Source organism: Cervus elaphus, chromosome 18 (assembly GCF_910594005.1).
Source record: "Cervus elaphus chromosome 18, mCerEla1.1, whole genome shotgun sequence".
Taxonomy (NCBI): domain Eukaryota; kingdom Metazoa; phylum Chordata; class Mammalia; order Artiodactyla; family Cervidae; genus Cervus; species Cervus elaphus.
The window spans coordinates 55,335,812-55,352,037 of NC_057832.1; the positions used below are offsets into that span (position 1 = coordinate 55,335,812).

General features: G+C 46.4%; 1 protein-coding gene across 5 annotated transcripts in view; it reads right to left on the bottom strand.

The window, feature by feature from the left end:
- The window catches only part of ATXN7L1 (ataxin 7 like 1), a 252,909-nt gene that overhangs the window by 149,102 nt on the left and 87,581 nt on the right, over positions 1-16,226 (bottom strand). For all 5 annotated transcript variants that reach the window (XM_043873156.1, XM_043873157.1, XM_043873159.1 and 2 more), the window contains one exon: positions 6,541-6,645. In XM_043873156.1, the coding sequence (XP_043729091.1) occupies positions 6,541-6,645 (105 nt within the window). The remainder of the gene's footprint in view (positions 1-6,540; positions 6,646-16,226) is intronic.

A 16,226-nucleotide genomic window follows, 5' to 3' on the forward strand; every position in this document is an offset into this window, starting at 1 on the left:
TCAGTCCTGCTCTGTGGCAATCTACACCTTCGGAAAGGAAGTTCTGGCAGGATAATTAGCCAGTGATGATACCCTGGAAGCCCAGGGGCACTGACATTGGGAGGGACTCCTGTTCTCTAGGGCTCAAAAGCACCAATGGTTTGTTTCCTCCTCAACTAGAGGTCACCCGGAGATAGACGAAATAAAGAGAACAAGTGCAGGAAACCCTGAAACCTCATTAATGAGGCTTCCACGTGTGGCACTGCTGGGCTCTGCTGCTCTTGGTCCCCACCCAGCAGCGGCGTCTGCATGTGCACGCAAGGGATGGAGGTGCCAGCCTCCAGGAGCCAGTTGCTGCCACTCATTTATTTTGTGGCTCAGCCCCTCTGCTTTAGCTCACAGTTCATTAAATTCCACTGCATCACCATCAACATGCAAAACAGCTATTTGAAGGGCATTCAAAAATATAATCAGAAAAGGGACTAAAAGGGCCTCTCTAAGAAGGGAAAAAACTAATCCTATCTTGTCTTTTGAATGACATCTAGGTTCTTAGGTTCTAATATATATTTAAGTAGCAGTGACATCCAAGGAATATCTGTCTGATGGTTGGGGTGTAGGGCTGTATGGTTCTCTGCTTGGAGAGTGAGCACCAAAAGTGGGTGAAAAATTCTGAAGGATCTTTGTATACGAATGTGTTATTTCTTTTGCCACTTTTTCCCTGTTTTTTTGATTTTGAGGTGGGAAGTACTGCAATTTTATGGACTTCAGCAATCTATCTTGTTTTATGCTTTGAATATGACTGTGATGCGGAAATTATCCTGATGATCAGCTCATTGGAGGCTGAACTAGTAAACTTTCCACACGCTACTGTGTGGTTCCAGAGAACTGATTTCAGGGCTTGGTGTGCCCATGCACACACACGTATTTGAATGGGGAGGAAAACCTGAATGCAGAAAAGCACAGAACACTACACGGCAGGTGGAGATGTTACAATTCACAGCAGTGGCTTTCACCTCGGGGTCATTTTGTCCCCTAGCGGACACTGTTTTCACTGTTATGACTGGGGGTGGGGGCAGCTACTCGCATCTATTGGATAAAAGTTAGGGAGGTTGTTCAATATCCTACAATACAGAGGACGCCCCCATAACAGAATTTTCCAGCCCTAAATGTTAACTGTGCTGCTGTTGAGAAACTATTCTTTATGGTACCTTATTACGTAAATATATTAGGAGATAAGGACAGAAAAAATCATACTCCTTTCATTTAGGCAAATCATACAACTTCATAAATGTCCAACCCAATTACAAAGCCACAGCTAGAATCCACTTATTATCTTTCCCTTTACTTACAATATTTCAAATTGATTAAATATATGTAACTTCTAAATGTAATAAAAATATTTTTCCATTGTAGGTACCTCGAACCTTCTAGTTTTGAGCTTATATACAGGCTTATGCACACAAATGGGACCCCATACACACACACACACACACACACACACAACATACACAGAGGACTCTTCAGAAGAAACGGCACTCTCTTTGCACTGAGGTTGGGACCCACAGTACGGATGCAGACAAAGTCAGCAAGATCACCCTCACACTGCACAGTAATCATAAATGAATATCCTTTGGACAAGACTTCATTATAAATCTCTGTAGCTTATCACTTGGTTAATGAAAGCATAACTCTTTCTTTTTTTTCTTTTTTTTTAAAAGCAAACTTTGTTCCACCACTGTGCTAAAAGTACTTTCCACAAGTGAGCTCCTTTAATCATCAAAACAATCTCAGGAGAAAAACTACAATCCCATTTTAAGAATAGGAGACTGAAGCACAGAGAGGCAAAGTAACCTACCCAAGGTCACACAGCTAACAAGTGGAGCTGGAAGTTGAACCTAAGAAGACTCACCCCAGAGAGGCAATTCCCAACCACGTGGCTCCCATATCATGTTAGTGTATCAAGTCACAACTTGGGCTGGACAGCTATGAAGGGTAAGGATGTTGGTTGAGTGGGATCAGTTCACCCAAGGAGAGGCTTTTTCTGTTTCCCTCTTTTCTATCTTAATGCCTAAGTAACATCATCAACTCACCTAAGAAACTTTAGAAACAAACCAATCCCTCAAAATCGTAATCTCCTGGGCAGAGGTTTAAAAAGCATCTAAAGGGCTGCTATATAGAGGAAACAGTCCTAAGGGGCCCACACAGGTGGAGTGGCCCAGCCAAGCCCGTGACCTGGAGAGCGCCCCCGCCAGCCAGGCAGAGGTTCTCCTGAGCAATGAGCACATGCCTGCTTTTTACATCTAGGACACAAGCTTGGGGCACAAAGTCAGGAATAACAGGAAAGCAGCCAGTCCTGGGAGTGGGGGGGAGGTGGCCAAGGCTGCCTCGACCTGGGCAGGGACCCCAGAGAGATAACAGGGAGCTTCATGGTGTTTCCAAAGGAGCGGACACAAATATAAACCATATTAGTAAAGGGGGATCCTCAGGACTCCTGGCAATGTAATCATCTTTAGGCCAACAAGTCTTGCCTCCAAGAGTGTGGGAAGCCGAAGATGAATCACAGGCCAGAGTCCGCAGGCTGACCTCCACGCGCACATCCCCCGAGACAGGGTGAGAAACGAAGGCAGGAAGCACTTGACTGAATTGGTTTTCCCATTTTTCATAAGAAACATTCAACGTAATAAAAAAATAGCCACATTTTATTGACAATAATAGCTATCCTTTCTTTATTTCCTTACTATGTGCCAGGAAACTACTTTATCTCTGTTCCTCACAGTAACTCTGCAAGGCAGGAACTATTGCCTTCATTTTAGAGGAAAATGAGGCCCAGAAAGGTCATGTAATTAGCCTGAGGTCTCACAGCTAGGAACCCAGGTCTGTTTGACTCCAAAATTCACGATTTTTTCCATAATTGCTTTCACTGTTTCACATTACCATCAACCTCCAAAGTCCTCAGAACCAACTGCCTAAATACACACACACACACATACACACACACTTCTTCCATTTAACTTACACAGGCTACTGAAATCTTGAAGGCTGCCATGCACCCATCTCTCTGAATAGGCTGTGATCCTTAAAATCAGGCACCAAATCCCAGGCACTGAGAATAAGCAAGTTTCCAAGAGAACACATAGCCCAGTCCCCTGTCACTTAAAAAGGTGAAGAGTCTGGGGTCTTAGGGCTGGGTAAGGCTGAACTGGGACCTGGCCCCTGGGCTGTGTCCCTTCCACTGCACCTCAACTCTGCTTCCCAGGGCCAGGGCTAGTGATGATGAATTCATTTCTGGGTGCTAAGAATACAGAGCTGAAAAGGTATTATTAATACATCCCTGGTCCCGAAAGGATCCTCGAAGCTGGTGGGTGTAGCTGAGACAGCCCACGGGTAACTGAAGTGCAAGGCAGGAGCCGGGGAGGCGTTCTGTGAATATGAAGAGAGACAAGCCGTGTCCAGCTAGAGGCCATGCGGAGATGCCATGGGGAGAAGAGAAATGAACCCATGCTCTGGGTGTACCACAGGAAAGCGCCTCTCACCAGTCATTTCGTACCAAAACCCCTGCGGCAGGCAGAGCACTCATTTTATAGACCAGGTGGAGGCCACCAGCCTGAGGTCATGTAGTTAATGGGGAAGTCATGTGAAGTGCTCTGTCTGCCTCCAAAGCCCACGCTCTCTCCATTATAACAAACTTCAAATGCTGCTCTAAGGAACCCTGGTGGCTTAGTAGGCCAGGAAATTGGCACTTGAGCCCTCACCCCGATTTCAACCCCCGTGGCTCTGCTGGGCATCTGTATTCATCCTGGGGTTCTATAGACGAGATTCCATTTGAGAGAAAACTCGGCAGATAACATGATCGAATCTGAAGCCAGGTATTATGATGTGCTCCCTGGCAGGCAAGTGGGTTCAGGCCTTGGAGTTTGGGCTAGGACAGAGGGGCCTGGGAGCCACACAGGGAGGAAGTGAGGGACAATGGCTATGCAAGCCAGGGAACACGCACTTCCCTCACTCAGGAGCTATGTTGCCTGCATTCAAAATCAGGCTCTACACCTGCTTAGTTTGGAGACCCTGGGCAAAGCAACCTAAGCCTTTGCTTCCTCAAGTTCAAACTGGAAGTCATATTGGTACCTACTTAGCGGGGGGCGTTGAGAGGATTACATGTTCAAAGATAAGGAAAGCATCTAGTACAGTCCCTGAAACCTTGTGCAAAGCCATTCTCATTAACTTGTTGATTACAGCAAGGCTAGTCATGGGAGGTAAAGAGCAAGAAAAGAAATACTGTGATACTATAGGAGGAACTCTTAGGGCAGCTAAGAAATCCTCCTTGCCCCTTAAGTGTTGCCCTGGTTCTGAGCTCTGCCTTGCATTCTCCTGCCCTTGATAAATGCGGGTGAGAATCTGTGGGATACGTACCTGACAGACGAGGGAGGCTTAAGGGCCTCCATTTGCTGAGCTGTGGTCGTGTCCTACCACTGATTGTCAGCTGCTTCAGCAAGCCCAAGAAGACTGGGTTTCAGGTGATGAGATCCATAACCCCAAACCCCCAAACTAATTTACTGCCATTGCTCAGAGCAGATGGCTACAAAACCCTCGGCTGTGTCCCTAAGCTTGACTTGCTCTTGAACCAAAAGGCCCAGGATAGAGGGAGGCACGTGTCAAGGGAGCCAAGCCCTAGCCCTAGAGGTCTCCTTCACTGGCTATGTGGGGTCTTGCCTTGGGAGGAATTCTGCAGGGCACAGTGGGGGTCCCGGGTCCCATTTAGGTTATTTCCATCAGAAACCCTGCCAGTGAATTAAGTTCCCAGGGAAGGTTTTGACGGCTTATGGGATTTTTCCTCGTCTCGTTCACTGCTGTACCCCAGCACCCAGAACAGCAGCACATCCTAGGAATGAATGAATGACGATCCCTTCCTGCATCTTCATGAGACAAACAGGAGCAGGCACCACAGAGCTTCCATGGTTGCTCCCTGACCGGCCAGCTGTGGGATCTTCTTGACCTGCTCTGCTGCTGACTCCCCTGCTTGTCACCTCAGCTGGTAACGTCAGCACCGCGCCTCTGACAATCTGCCCGGGACAGGTGTGACCTTTTCTCTCCTCCTGGCGGATGGGAGGGTCATCTGCTACAGGGCATCTAGCAAGAAGGTCAGTGAGTGCCCAGCACACGACTTGCTCCTTTTATGCTCTATCTGCCAGAAATGAAAACGTGAGAGTGGGAAGCGCCCACAGAAGTCATCACTCGTGGAAGAGACAAGGAAACCAAAGCCTGAGACATTTAGGAAGTAGCCCCAAGTCACAGAGGTGGCTGCCAGGAGGGGCAGAAGACCTGCCCTCTCAATGAGAGCCAGGAGCTCTTTATATGGCACTCACTAGGAGCCTCTGTGCCCATGCAGGTCAGAAAGTCTCAGAAGCCTGGATTCTTCTTTCTACATATTATAAACACTAAACACAACTACAGTACACACACAGACGCAGGCTATATACATAAACACACCACTATGCAAATGTCATATACATATATACATATTGGTAACTGATTATGATATATATAACTTCAATAGTCCCAAGTACCTCTACTGGTGAGATTAGATAAGCTCATCTCCTTTTATTTTATACCTATTTATTACAGAATGGTGGTAACTGAAGGGCTAGGGGAAAAGAAGAAATCCTGAGTGTAAGAAAGGAGAAATATGTAATTTGTGAAAGTGTATTCGATATTATAATTGCTTTGACTTTTTTTAGGTATAATGGTTAATGCACTTTGAAATTTAACACTAAAGAAGGGCATTCGGACTTTATGTTCGACAAAAGAGAGGAGACTTTAAACCAAAAGATTGGGAACTACTGTTCTGGAACTCAGAGCACATTACAGCTTTGGAAATCGACTGGTCCAACAACACCCCGTTTGAAGAGAAGGAAACCTCCACTCAGGTTAAGTCACTTCCTACCCTCAGGTTGGTAGCTGTTTATCTGCTCCTAGGGGAGCAGCCGCGTGGACGTTAGCTGTGGTGTGCCCAAGGCACCAGCACTGAAGGAGGCCAGCGTTTGCTGTGGAACTGCTGAAGGGTTTCACACCAAGGATGTAAAGACAGAGGGAAAGCAAGTTCCCAAACATGCCTGTTTTTTTCCTTTTTTAAAAAAAACAAGCAGCATTCTTGAAAGAGGAGAAGCTGAACTCATGGCTTTGTTTGCATTTCCTGAGGGCTGGCACCCCAGTGGCCCCCACGGTGGGCTGCCCTGGCCCCTCTCTCTCTCGGAAGAACCAAACATCTGGCTGTGAGGCGGCAGGAGTGGCTCCTGGAGCCACTGCTGTCCCTCCCCTTTGTCCCCTGCAAAGACCACCACCCATCTACCTAAACAATGGGACGTTTTCTGTCCGTTGTCCCCACAGCACCGAACATTTTGGCAGGAGGACTACCCCTGACTACCCCTAAGGCAGTCGGCTTGGAAGCCGAGGCAGAACCCCAGGGGGATTCACCCAGGGCCATGGGCTCAGACAGACCCAGGGCCAGGCCACAGGGCAGGGCTCCTCTGGAATGGTGGACGTCGGCCAGTGCAGGAGTCCACTTACCGCAGTGGGACTGGAAGACCTGCGGCTTGACGACCTGGTTACAGGCGCTGCACACCACGAGGTAGAAGTCGTCGTGTGCTGGGTAGTGGCCAAACAAGTGCATATCTGTGGGGGGAAAGGAAAACAGGTTGTTTTGAAAAAGCAACCAAGTCTTAGAAGGTGGACGATTTCTTCTTGGAAAGTCCTCCAGGACAGGTTTTCAAACAAGACCGGCAGAAAGGCAATCATCTTTAGGAAAGGGAATGCAGCTTGTCCAAATGCAGCTCCTTACTCTCAGAGAAGCCCATGCCTCCAAGAATCCCTCCTCATTTTCCTTGCAAATGGATGGCTACCACTGAAGGCTTAGTCCACGGCATTTGGGCTGCTCAGAATCAAACGCCACAGAGAGCCACTCTGTCCTGAAAGAGGGCCCCAGGGTTCACTGGGACCCAGCGAGGCTCCAGTTATTTTAGGATGAGGGGGAAGTTCACCCAAACCCATTTCAACATAAGCAGAGGCCTCTCTGGTGAGTGACAGGATGAGGAGGGCTGGAGAGAGAAAAAGGAGTCATCCTGGTTTCAGCAGCTGCCTGGGTCCCCCATCACCTGCAGAAAAGGCCAGGGGAAAAGGAAGTGTCCAGACAAGTGGCTTGCTGGCTGCCATCATTATCCATTCTTTTTTTTTTTTTTATCCATTCTTTACTTGGGATATATTTACCGAGTTCTTAAGTGTTCTGGGCACCAACCGTGCTGGGTGCCAGGACTAACTGGTGAGCAAGAACAAGGGCCCTACTCTGCTGAGCAGAAAAGAGAAGCACTGACCAGATTCACACAGGTCATCATGTGGGTGTGTCTGTGGTACCCACTGAGGAGGGGAGCAACAGGGTCCCACGAAAAGCACGTGGCAGGCTGACCTAACCTTGACTGAAGCATTGGAGAGGCTTCCCTGAGGAGGGATTAGAGAAAGAAAAGGTCAGGGGAGAGAGGGGGAGTTTGAAGTCCACCATGGAAGGAGATTCTGTGTGTTGGAGGAAGTTCTTGGCTGAAACAGAAGTACAAGAGGGGAGCCCGGAAGGTATAAGCTTTGTGGATCAACATGGAGAATACCCCTGGACAGAGGAGCCTGGCGGACTACAGTTCATAGGGTTGCAAAGAGTCAGACATGACTGAGCAACTAACACACATACACACACACACATATAGATTTTGAACCTGACTTTAGGAACAATGGGAAGCTACTGAAGGTTTTTAAGCAAAGTGGTGACAGAATCAAATACATACTGTTGAAAGATCAGTTATGCGGCCTATGAGACACAACAGCATACATATGTCCACACAAAAACCTGTTCATGCATGGTCACTGTAGTATTACTCATAAAAGCCCATGGGTGGAAGCAACCCAGTTCAGTTCAGTTCAGTCACTCAGTTGCATCTGACTCTTCACGACCCCATGGACCACAGCACGCCAGGCCTCCCTGTCTATCACCAACTCCCGGAATCTACTCAAACTCATCTCCATTGAGTTGGTGATGCCATCCAAATATCTCATCCTCTGTCATCCCCTTCTCCTCCTGCCCTCAATCTTTCCCAGCATCAGGGTCTTTTCAAATGAGTCAGCTCTTCGCATCAGGTGGCCAAAGTATTGGAGTTTCAGCTTCAACATCAGTCCTTCCAATGAACACTCAGGACTGATCTCCTTTAGGATGGACTGGTTGGATCTCCTTGCAGTCAAAGGGACTCTCAAGAGTCCTCTCCAACACCACAGTTCAAAAACATGAATTCTTCGGCGCTCAGCTTTCTTTATAGTCCAAATCTCACAGCCATACATGCCTACTGGAAAAACCATAGCCTTGACTAGACGGACCTTTGTTGGTAAAGTAATGTCTCTGTTTCTTAATATGCTGTCTAGGTTGGTCATAACTTTCTTTCTAAGGAGCAAGCATCTTTTAATTTCATGGCTGCAACCACCATCAGCAGTGATTTTGGAGCCCAGAAAAATAAAGTCAGCCACTGTTTCCACTGTTTCCCCATCTATTTGCCATGAAGTGATGGGACCGGATGCCATGATCTTAGTTTTCTGAATGTTGAGTTTTAAGCCAACTTTTTCACTCTCCTCTTTCACTTTCATCAAGAGGCTCTTTAGCTCTTCTTCACTTTCTGCCATAAGGGTGGTGTCATCTGCATATCTGAGATTATTGATATTTCTTCTCCCAATCTTCATTCCAGCTTGTGCTTCCTCCAGCCCAGCGTTTCTCATGATGTACTCTGCATATAAGTTAAATAAAGAGGGTGACAATATACAGCCTTGATGTACTCCTTTTCCTATTTGGAACCAGTCTGTTATTCCATGTCCAGTTCTAACTGTGGCTTCCTGACCTGCATACAGGTTTCTCAAGAGGCAAGTCAGGTGGTCTGGTATTCCCATCTCTTTCAGAATTTTCCACAGTTTGTTGTGATCCACACAGTCAAAGGCTTTGGCATAGTCAAAAAAGAAATAGATGTTTTTCTGGAACTCTCTGGCTTTTTCGATGATCCAGCGAATATTACCAATTTGATCTCTGGTTCCTCTGACTTTTCTAAAACCAGTTTGAACATCTGGAAGTTCACGGTTCACATATTGCTGAAGCCCAGCTTGGAGAATTTTGAGCACTACTTTACTAGCGTGTGAGATGAGTGCAATTGTGCAGTACTTTGAGCAGTCTTTGGCATTGCCTTTCTTTGGGATTGGAATGAAAACTGAACTTTTCCAGTCCTGTGGCCACTGCTGAGTTTTCCAAATTTGCTGGCATATTGAATGCAGCACTTTCACAGCATCATCTTTTAGGATTTGAAACAGCTCAATTGGAATTCCATCACCTCCACTAGCTTTGTTCATAATGATGCTTCCTAAGGCCCACTTGACTTCACATTCCAGGATGTCTGGCTCTAGGTGAGTGATCATACCATCGTGATCATCTGGGTCATGAAGATCTTTTTTGTATAGTTCTTCTGTGTATTCTTGCCACCTCTTCTTAATATCTTCTGCTTCTGTTAGGTCCATACCATTTCTGTCCTCAATAAGAGCCCATCTTTGTGTGAAATGTTCCCTTGGTATTTCTAGTTTTCTTGAAAAGATCTCTAGTCTTTCCCATTCTATTGTTTTCCTCTATTTCTTTACACTGATCACTGAGGAAGGTTTTCTTATCTCTCCTTACTATTCTTTGGAACTCTGCATTCAAATGGGTATATCTTTCCTTTTCTCCTTTGCTTTTCGCTTCTCTTCTTTTCACAGCTATTTGTAAGGCCTCCTCAGACAGCCATTTTGCCTTTTTGCATTTCTTTTTCTTGGGGATGGTCTTGATTCCTGTCTCCTCTACAAGGTCATCAACCTCCGTCCATAGTTCTTCAGGCACTTTATCAGATCTAGTCCCTTGAATCTATCTCTCACTTCCACTGTATAATCGTAAAGGATTTGATTTAGGTCATACCTGAATGGTCTAGTGGTTTTCCCTACTTTCTTCAATTTAAGTCTGAATTTGGCAATAAGGAGTTCATGATCAGAGCCACAGTCAACTCCCAGTCTTGTTCTTGCTGACTGTATAGAGCTTCTCTATCTTTGACTGCAAAGAATATAATCAATCTGATTTTGGTATTGACCACCTGGTGATGTCCATGTGTAGAGTCTTCTCTTGTGTTGTTGGAAGAGGGTGTTTGCTATGACCAGTGCGTTCTCTTGGCAAAATTCTATTAGCCTTTGCCCTGCTTCATTCTGTACCCCAAGGCCAAATTTGCCTGTTACTCCAGGTGTTTCTTGACTTCCTACTTTTGCATTCCAGTCCCCTATAATGAAAAAGACATCTTTTTTGAGTGTTAGTTCTAAAAGGTCTTGCAGGTCTTCATAGAACCGTTCAGCTTCTTCAGCATTACTGGTCAGGGCATGGACTTGGATTACTATGATATTGAATGGTTTTCCTTGGAAATGAACAGAGATAAATCATTCTGTCATTTTTGAGATTGCATCCAAGTACTGCATTTCAGACTCTTTTGTTGACTATGATGGCTACGCCATTTCTTCTAAGGGATTCTTGCCCACAGTAGTAGATATGGTCATCTGAGTTAAATTCACCTTCCAGTCCATTTTAGTTTGCTGATTCCTAAAATGTTGAAGCAACCCTGATACCCACCAACTGTTGAACGCATAGATGAAATGTGATATATTCACACAATGGGATATTATTTGGCCATAAAAAGAAGTGAAGTACTGATGCCTGCTATAATATGCGTGCATGAATATTCAGTTACTTCAGTCCTGTCCCACTCTCTGTGACTCTATGGACTGAGCCTGCCAGGCCTCTCTGTCCATGGGATTCTCCAAGCAAAAATACTTGAGTAGGTTGCCATGCCCTCCTCCAGGGGATCTTCCCAATCCAGAGATCAAATTCACATCTCCTGTGTCTTTTGCATTGGCAGGATGATTCTTTACCGACTGAACCACCTGGGAAGCCCCACCACAAGTATGGATAAACCTTAAAAACATATGCTAAGTGAAAGGAGCCAGTCACAAAAGGCCACATATTATATGATCCCCTTTATATGAACCATCCAGAAGAGTCAAAGCCACAGACAGAGAGAGGAGATTAGTGTTTGCCTTGGGCTGGGGGAGGGGCTGGAGGGAACTGGAGGAGAACTGCTAAAGGTTTACAGGTTTCTTTTGCAGATGATACAAACATTCCCAGATTGATAGCGGTGATGGTTGCACAAAGCTGTGACTATATTACAAACCACTGAACTGTATGCTTTAAATGAGTAAATTGTATGATACATGAATCATATCTCAGTAAAGATGGGGTGGGAAGTAGGGAGATCAGTTTGGAGGAAACCAGCGGTCAGAGCCTCCTCGTGGGCCGCTGGGTGGAGATAGAGCCCTGAAGGGCACTCCCGCTGCCTTTCCTTAGCTGACTGGCTCCAGGACCACTGAGAGCGGGGTGGACAGAGGAAATAAAAGACACAGCCTTCATGAAAGTTGTTTGCCTCACACATTTGAGTTTCCTCTCCCCACCCGTATGCCCTCATTTTCTAGACTCAACCTGTGTTTTTACCGAAAACCATCAGACACACCATCGTTCTCCTAGCTGCAGGGGGAGGCCACAGAGAAGCTGAGTTCCTTCTGATGTTAGGACAGCTCATTTATAACCCAACGCATGCTTCCAGTGCAGCCCGGATACTTAGAAGGAAATGGAATTGACACATTGGTCACATGGCCAGGAGCCAAGACCCCTGCTCCAGGGGAGGCTGGACTGGAAGGGTGAGACGGGCCCTCACTGGTGCGAGGACCCCGCGCGCCCGTGGCGGGATGCGGGCCAGGCTGGGGCACAGGCGCACGGAGTCTCTGCAGCATCTGCGGCTCCAGGCGTGGCCTGTCATTTCCCCTCTAGGACTCGCCTCTGTTTCCACTCTGACTAAGACGTTACCGGAGGGGAGCGTTATTAGTCAGTGCCTGGTAGGAGGAGGCCTGTGACAAGAGAGGCCGAGAGAGAACCCAGCTGTGACAGAGGCCCAGGCGGGGCCCACACAGCGTCCGGTACCCTAGCTTCAGAGCCTCCCAGCACATGGAGGACACTCCCAGTCCCACACTGCTGACACCACTCTTGCTTTACTTTCAACTTACAGAATATTTTTATAATATATATTCTTTTTTTAAAAATAACAAAAGTGATACGTGTGTTTTGAAGATACATTTGAAAAATACAGAAAAGCCAGAAGAAATTAAAAAAAAAAATCACTGGCAGCCTTTATTAACACTTTGCATCTCATTTAGATTTAGTCACATTTTCTATCCAGGAACATGTGAAACCAGGAGCTGGCAAGGGCTAAAACATTTATTTATTCAACAGCATTTCCTGGGCTGCCTTACAGTCTGTCTGCAATAGATCAGGCTATAAGGGAATGAAAGAAACGCATTAATTTAAGAAACAAAAAAAGCAGCCGCAAACTTGCCTGAGCACCTACTCTGTGCCAGAAACTGAGTGCGGCAAGGAGGCTGAGAGGTGGGGGGTGGGGAACATGGCTCCTGACCTGTCATGGGCCCCGATGACCTGTCCAAGGTCCGTCAGGCCTCTGGCCGCTGTTCCACTTCAGCATTCCTTCAGGAAGCTGTGGCGCCCCCCGCCCCCCGCCACTCTCCCACATCTCTGGGTCAGTGTTAGGCTGGGCACAGCCTGGCCACGCTGAGCGTGTCCTACTCTGGGCCCTTCACTTCACTGGGGCTGTTCCTGGTTTCCTGCAGGGCAGTTTCAATTGTGTCTGCTTAAAGCACGTCTCCTGTGGAAACTGAGAGGACCTGCTGACCTGCTTGCTTATTCCTTAGTGATCGGACCTCAGAATCTCCTCAACAGGCTTCCTGGGTTCTGAGAGTCTGCCAGACGGGAGCAGGATAAACCCTGTGGCTTCTCAGAAGACCATTTCCAGGGGCCAGGCCATTTTGGTCAGTGTGCCGTCTGTTTGGGGATGAGGGAGGAAGGCCAGGGAGCATTGGAAATCACTATGCCTGGCATCATGTTGGATACACTATTAATTAACTCTCCCTCTCAATTTACCACCCAAACAGAACTTTCAGCACACAGTTAAAAATAGTGGTGTGTTGATATGGGCTCGTACCGGCTTTTGAGAGCCAACTGTGCAAGTCTCCTAACGTGTTCCGTGAGATCAAGGAGGTAGCTTGAAATCAGACCTCATGGAGTATTTACACCATGGAAAGGGACACTACAGGTCAGGTTTTTTCTTTTTTTCAGCAAGCCACATTGTTAAACATTTACCAGTGTACCACTGAACAAAGATGGGGAAAAAAACGCAAAAGTGAAACCACCTATAATGACACCACCTCGGGAATAACCACTTGTTAGCATATTAAGATACATCCTTCTAGACTTTGCTATCTGATAACATTATCTCAGGTAATCCTCATAATTAACCCACAAAGTTGCCATCATTCCACTTTCCAGGCAAGGAAATAAAGCTAAGAGATCCCATGGCAGTGATCTGTAAAGCAGAAAGAGACCCCTGCTCTATAGTCCATGCTCCCATCTTAGCCAAAGGTCCTTCATAAGAGCAAGATCCCATTTTAAAAATGAAGAAAACAGTTTGATGGGTGGAAGGCTTACACAGAGGACTAACAGGCTCTAAGGAACCTCTGGCACTTGCACAGGCCTGGGGTCAGAAAGAAGATTTTGAGCACAGTGCCCTGAGCTGTGTAACCTCAGGGAAGGTGCCCAACCTTTCTGAGCAACTGTTTCCCATCCGTAAAATGGGGCTTGCGTTTCTTGCCTCATGGAGTTGCTGTGAAGGCTTGTAAAATTTTCCTGGCCTTTTATTTTCTTCCTCCAGGGATTTGGAAAAGAGTGTAGAGAAAGCTTTACTCAAGGTCTTCTCCCCTATTTTTCAAAACTAATTCCTTCTCCCTCCAGTGGGAGAGTCTTTGCTCCAGGCAGCACATTCTTTGACTCTGCTTCAGGACCAATCACAGCTGACCTCCTGGGGAAACTGCAAGGTCCCTCTGACCTATAGAATTCCCTCTATGTGCACGGCACCATCACACGCATGTGTGGACAGATGAGGGTTGCAAGCCACTGGGAGGGCTCTCTCTAGGCAGTGGTCAAGCCCCAAGAAAACATGCACAAAGATGATGGGACTTTGCCCATCACAGTGTTCAGTTATTTCCCCATGTTTAATTATTTCCCTACCACAAATCCATGCCTGCCTGTTTTGTTCCATTTTGTCCCTGCAAATGAATCAACTGTTGATCAGATACATCAGATAGCACCACCATGGCACCGTCACAGAAGTGATCTTAATTATCCTCCTGGTCCGATCATCGGCAGGGTAAGAGCAAGATCCATAGCTTCATTTTGCAGATGGGGAAACAGGTATACTCTTGATTCTAGGTAAGTATTTTTTGGTTTTTCACCCCAACCCATTATATACATATGTGCTGTGTTAAGCTACTTTAGTCATGTCTGACTCTTTGTGACCCCATGGACTGTAGCCCGCCAGGCTTCTCTGTCCATGGGACTTTCCAGGCAAGAATACTGGAGTGGGTTGACATTTCCTCCTTCAGGGGATCTTCTTGACCCAGGGATCTTAGTTCTCCTTCATTGGCAGGTGGGTTCTTTACCACTAGCACCACCTGGGAGGCCCCCATACACATATACATACCTGTTATATCTATCCGTCCATCCATCATCTATCAAACTCATACATTATACTCTCATATCTCCTGGTCTACTCATTTCTTTTTATTTTATTCTATTCTACTTCATTAAAAAACATGCTGAGCTCTTGAAATTAATTTCATAATCCTTTAATGGGTCACAACTCAAAGTTTGAAAATCACTCTCCAAGGCAATCCAGTGAGTTAGGGGTTGAGCTGAACCTGAGAGTTAACTGGGGGTTTACAGAGGTCAGAGCTGGTCTTCAGTGCTCACCTGGGAGTCTGAGGCCATGTACTGAATCGTTAGTGACAGTTACACGCTGCAGCTCACAGGAGCTGATTTTATTTCTTCCCGAGTCTGTATTCAGTGAGGCATGTCAGTGGCCTGAATCAGCCAAGGTGGGAGTATTTACACCACGGGAATCAGCATCCATTACAAATCAGGGCTGCTTCTCTTGGAGAGCTGGCTGTGAAAACACCAGCACACCACCGACTAGCATCTACTCTGGCATCACTCTTCCCTGGATCAATTTCCCTAAGCTATCGAAATGGAGAAAATTATATTTGTCATCTACCACACTGGATGCTGAAAGGCTTCTGTGAACTTGAGAGGAAATTAATATGTTAATATAAAATCATGATAATGGTATTGATCATTAGCCCCAAAACATATGCACAACAGAGACAGGTAAACATACTGATCATTTTCTGTATCAAATGAGCACAAAAAGGCTACAATTTGTTCAGCTCTGGTGGTGATAAGGGGGCTGGGGGTGGGGGAGTGGCGATGAGGGAGTGGAGAATTAAGTTCTTTTCAATGTCTGACAATATAATGCTTACTCTTTAAGGGTTATTCCTGGAGCTTATTCACAGATTAGGCTCAGACTATCAAATTAATGCCACTTATACATGGATCACACACAGGTTATTCTCAGTGGCTTCCCTGGTGGCTGAGATGGTAAAGAATCTGCCTGCTATGTAGGAGACCTGGGTTCGATCTCTGGGTTGGGAAGATCCCTTGGAGAAGGCAATGGCTACCCATTCCAGTATTCTTGCCTGGAGAATTCCATGTACAGAGGAACCTGGCAGGCCCTAGTTCATGGGGTCGCAAAGAGTCGGACACAACTGAGCAACTTTCACTTTCACTTATAGCAAGCAGTCCTTTACTTTTTCTCTTCCTTAACTTCTGGTGGAATTCTCATCTGTGGAAGTCAACTGACAATGACATTCATGTTACCAACTCCCTGGCATCCTGGGTCTGCCTCCTGACAGCACTTAGATTCCCCATGGGTCTTTTCTGGCTCTCACAGCTTCAACTCCTCCAAACACCCACCCCCTCCTCACCTTTCTGCCCCCTCCCACTCCCAGATGGCAGGGGAGGGATGGAAGGGACAGAGCCCAGCTCGGGAGGAAGAAGAGACACAGCTTAGGACACCATAACGGTTGCTACAAAGGTAGAAAAGTAACTGATTTCCTGGTGTAGTTAATGACCTGTTTCTTAAGTCAATACTGAAAAAGAAATT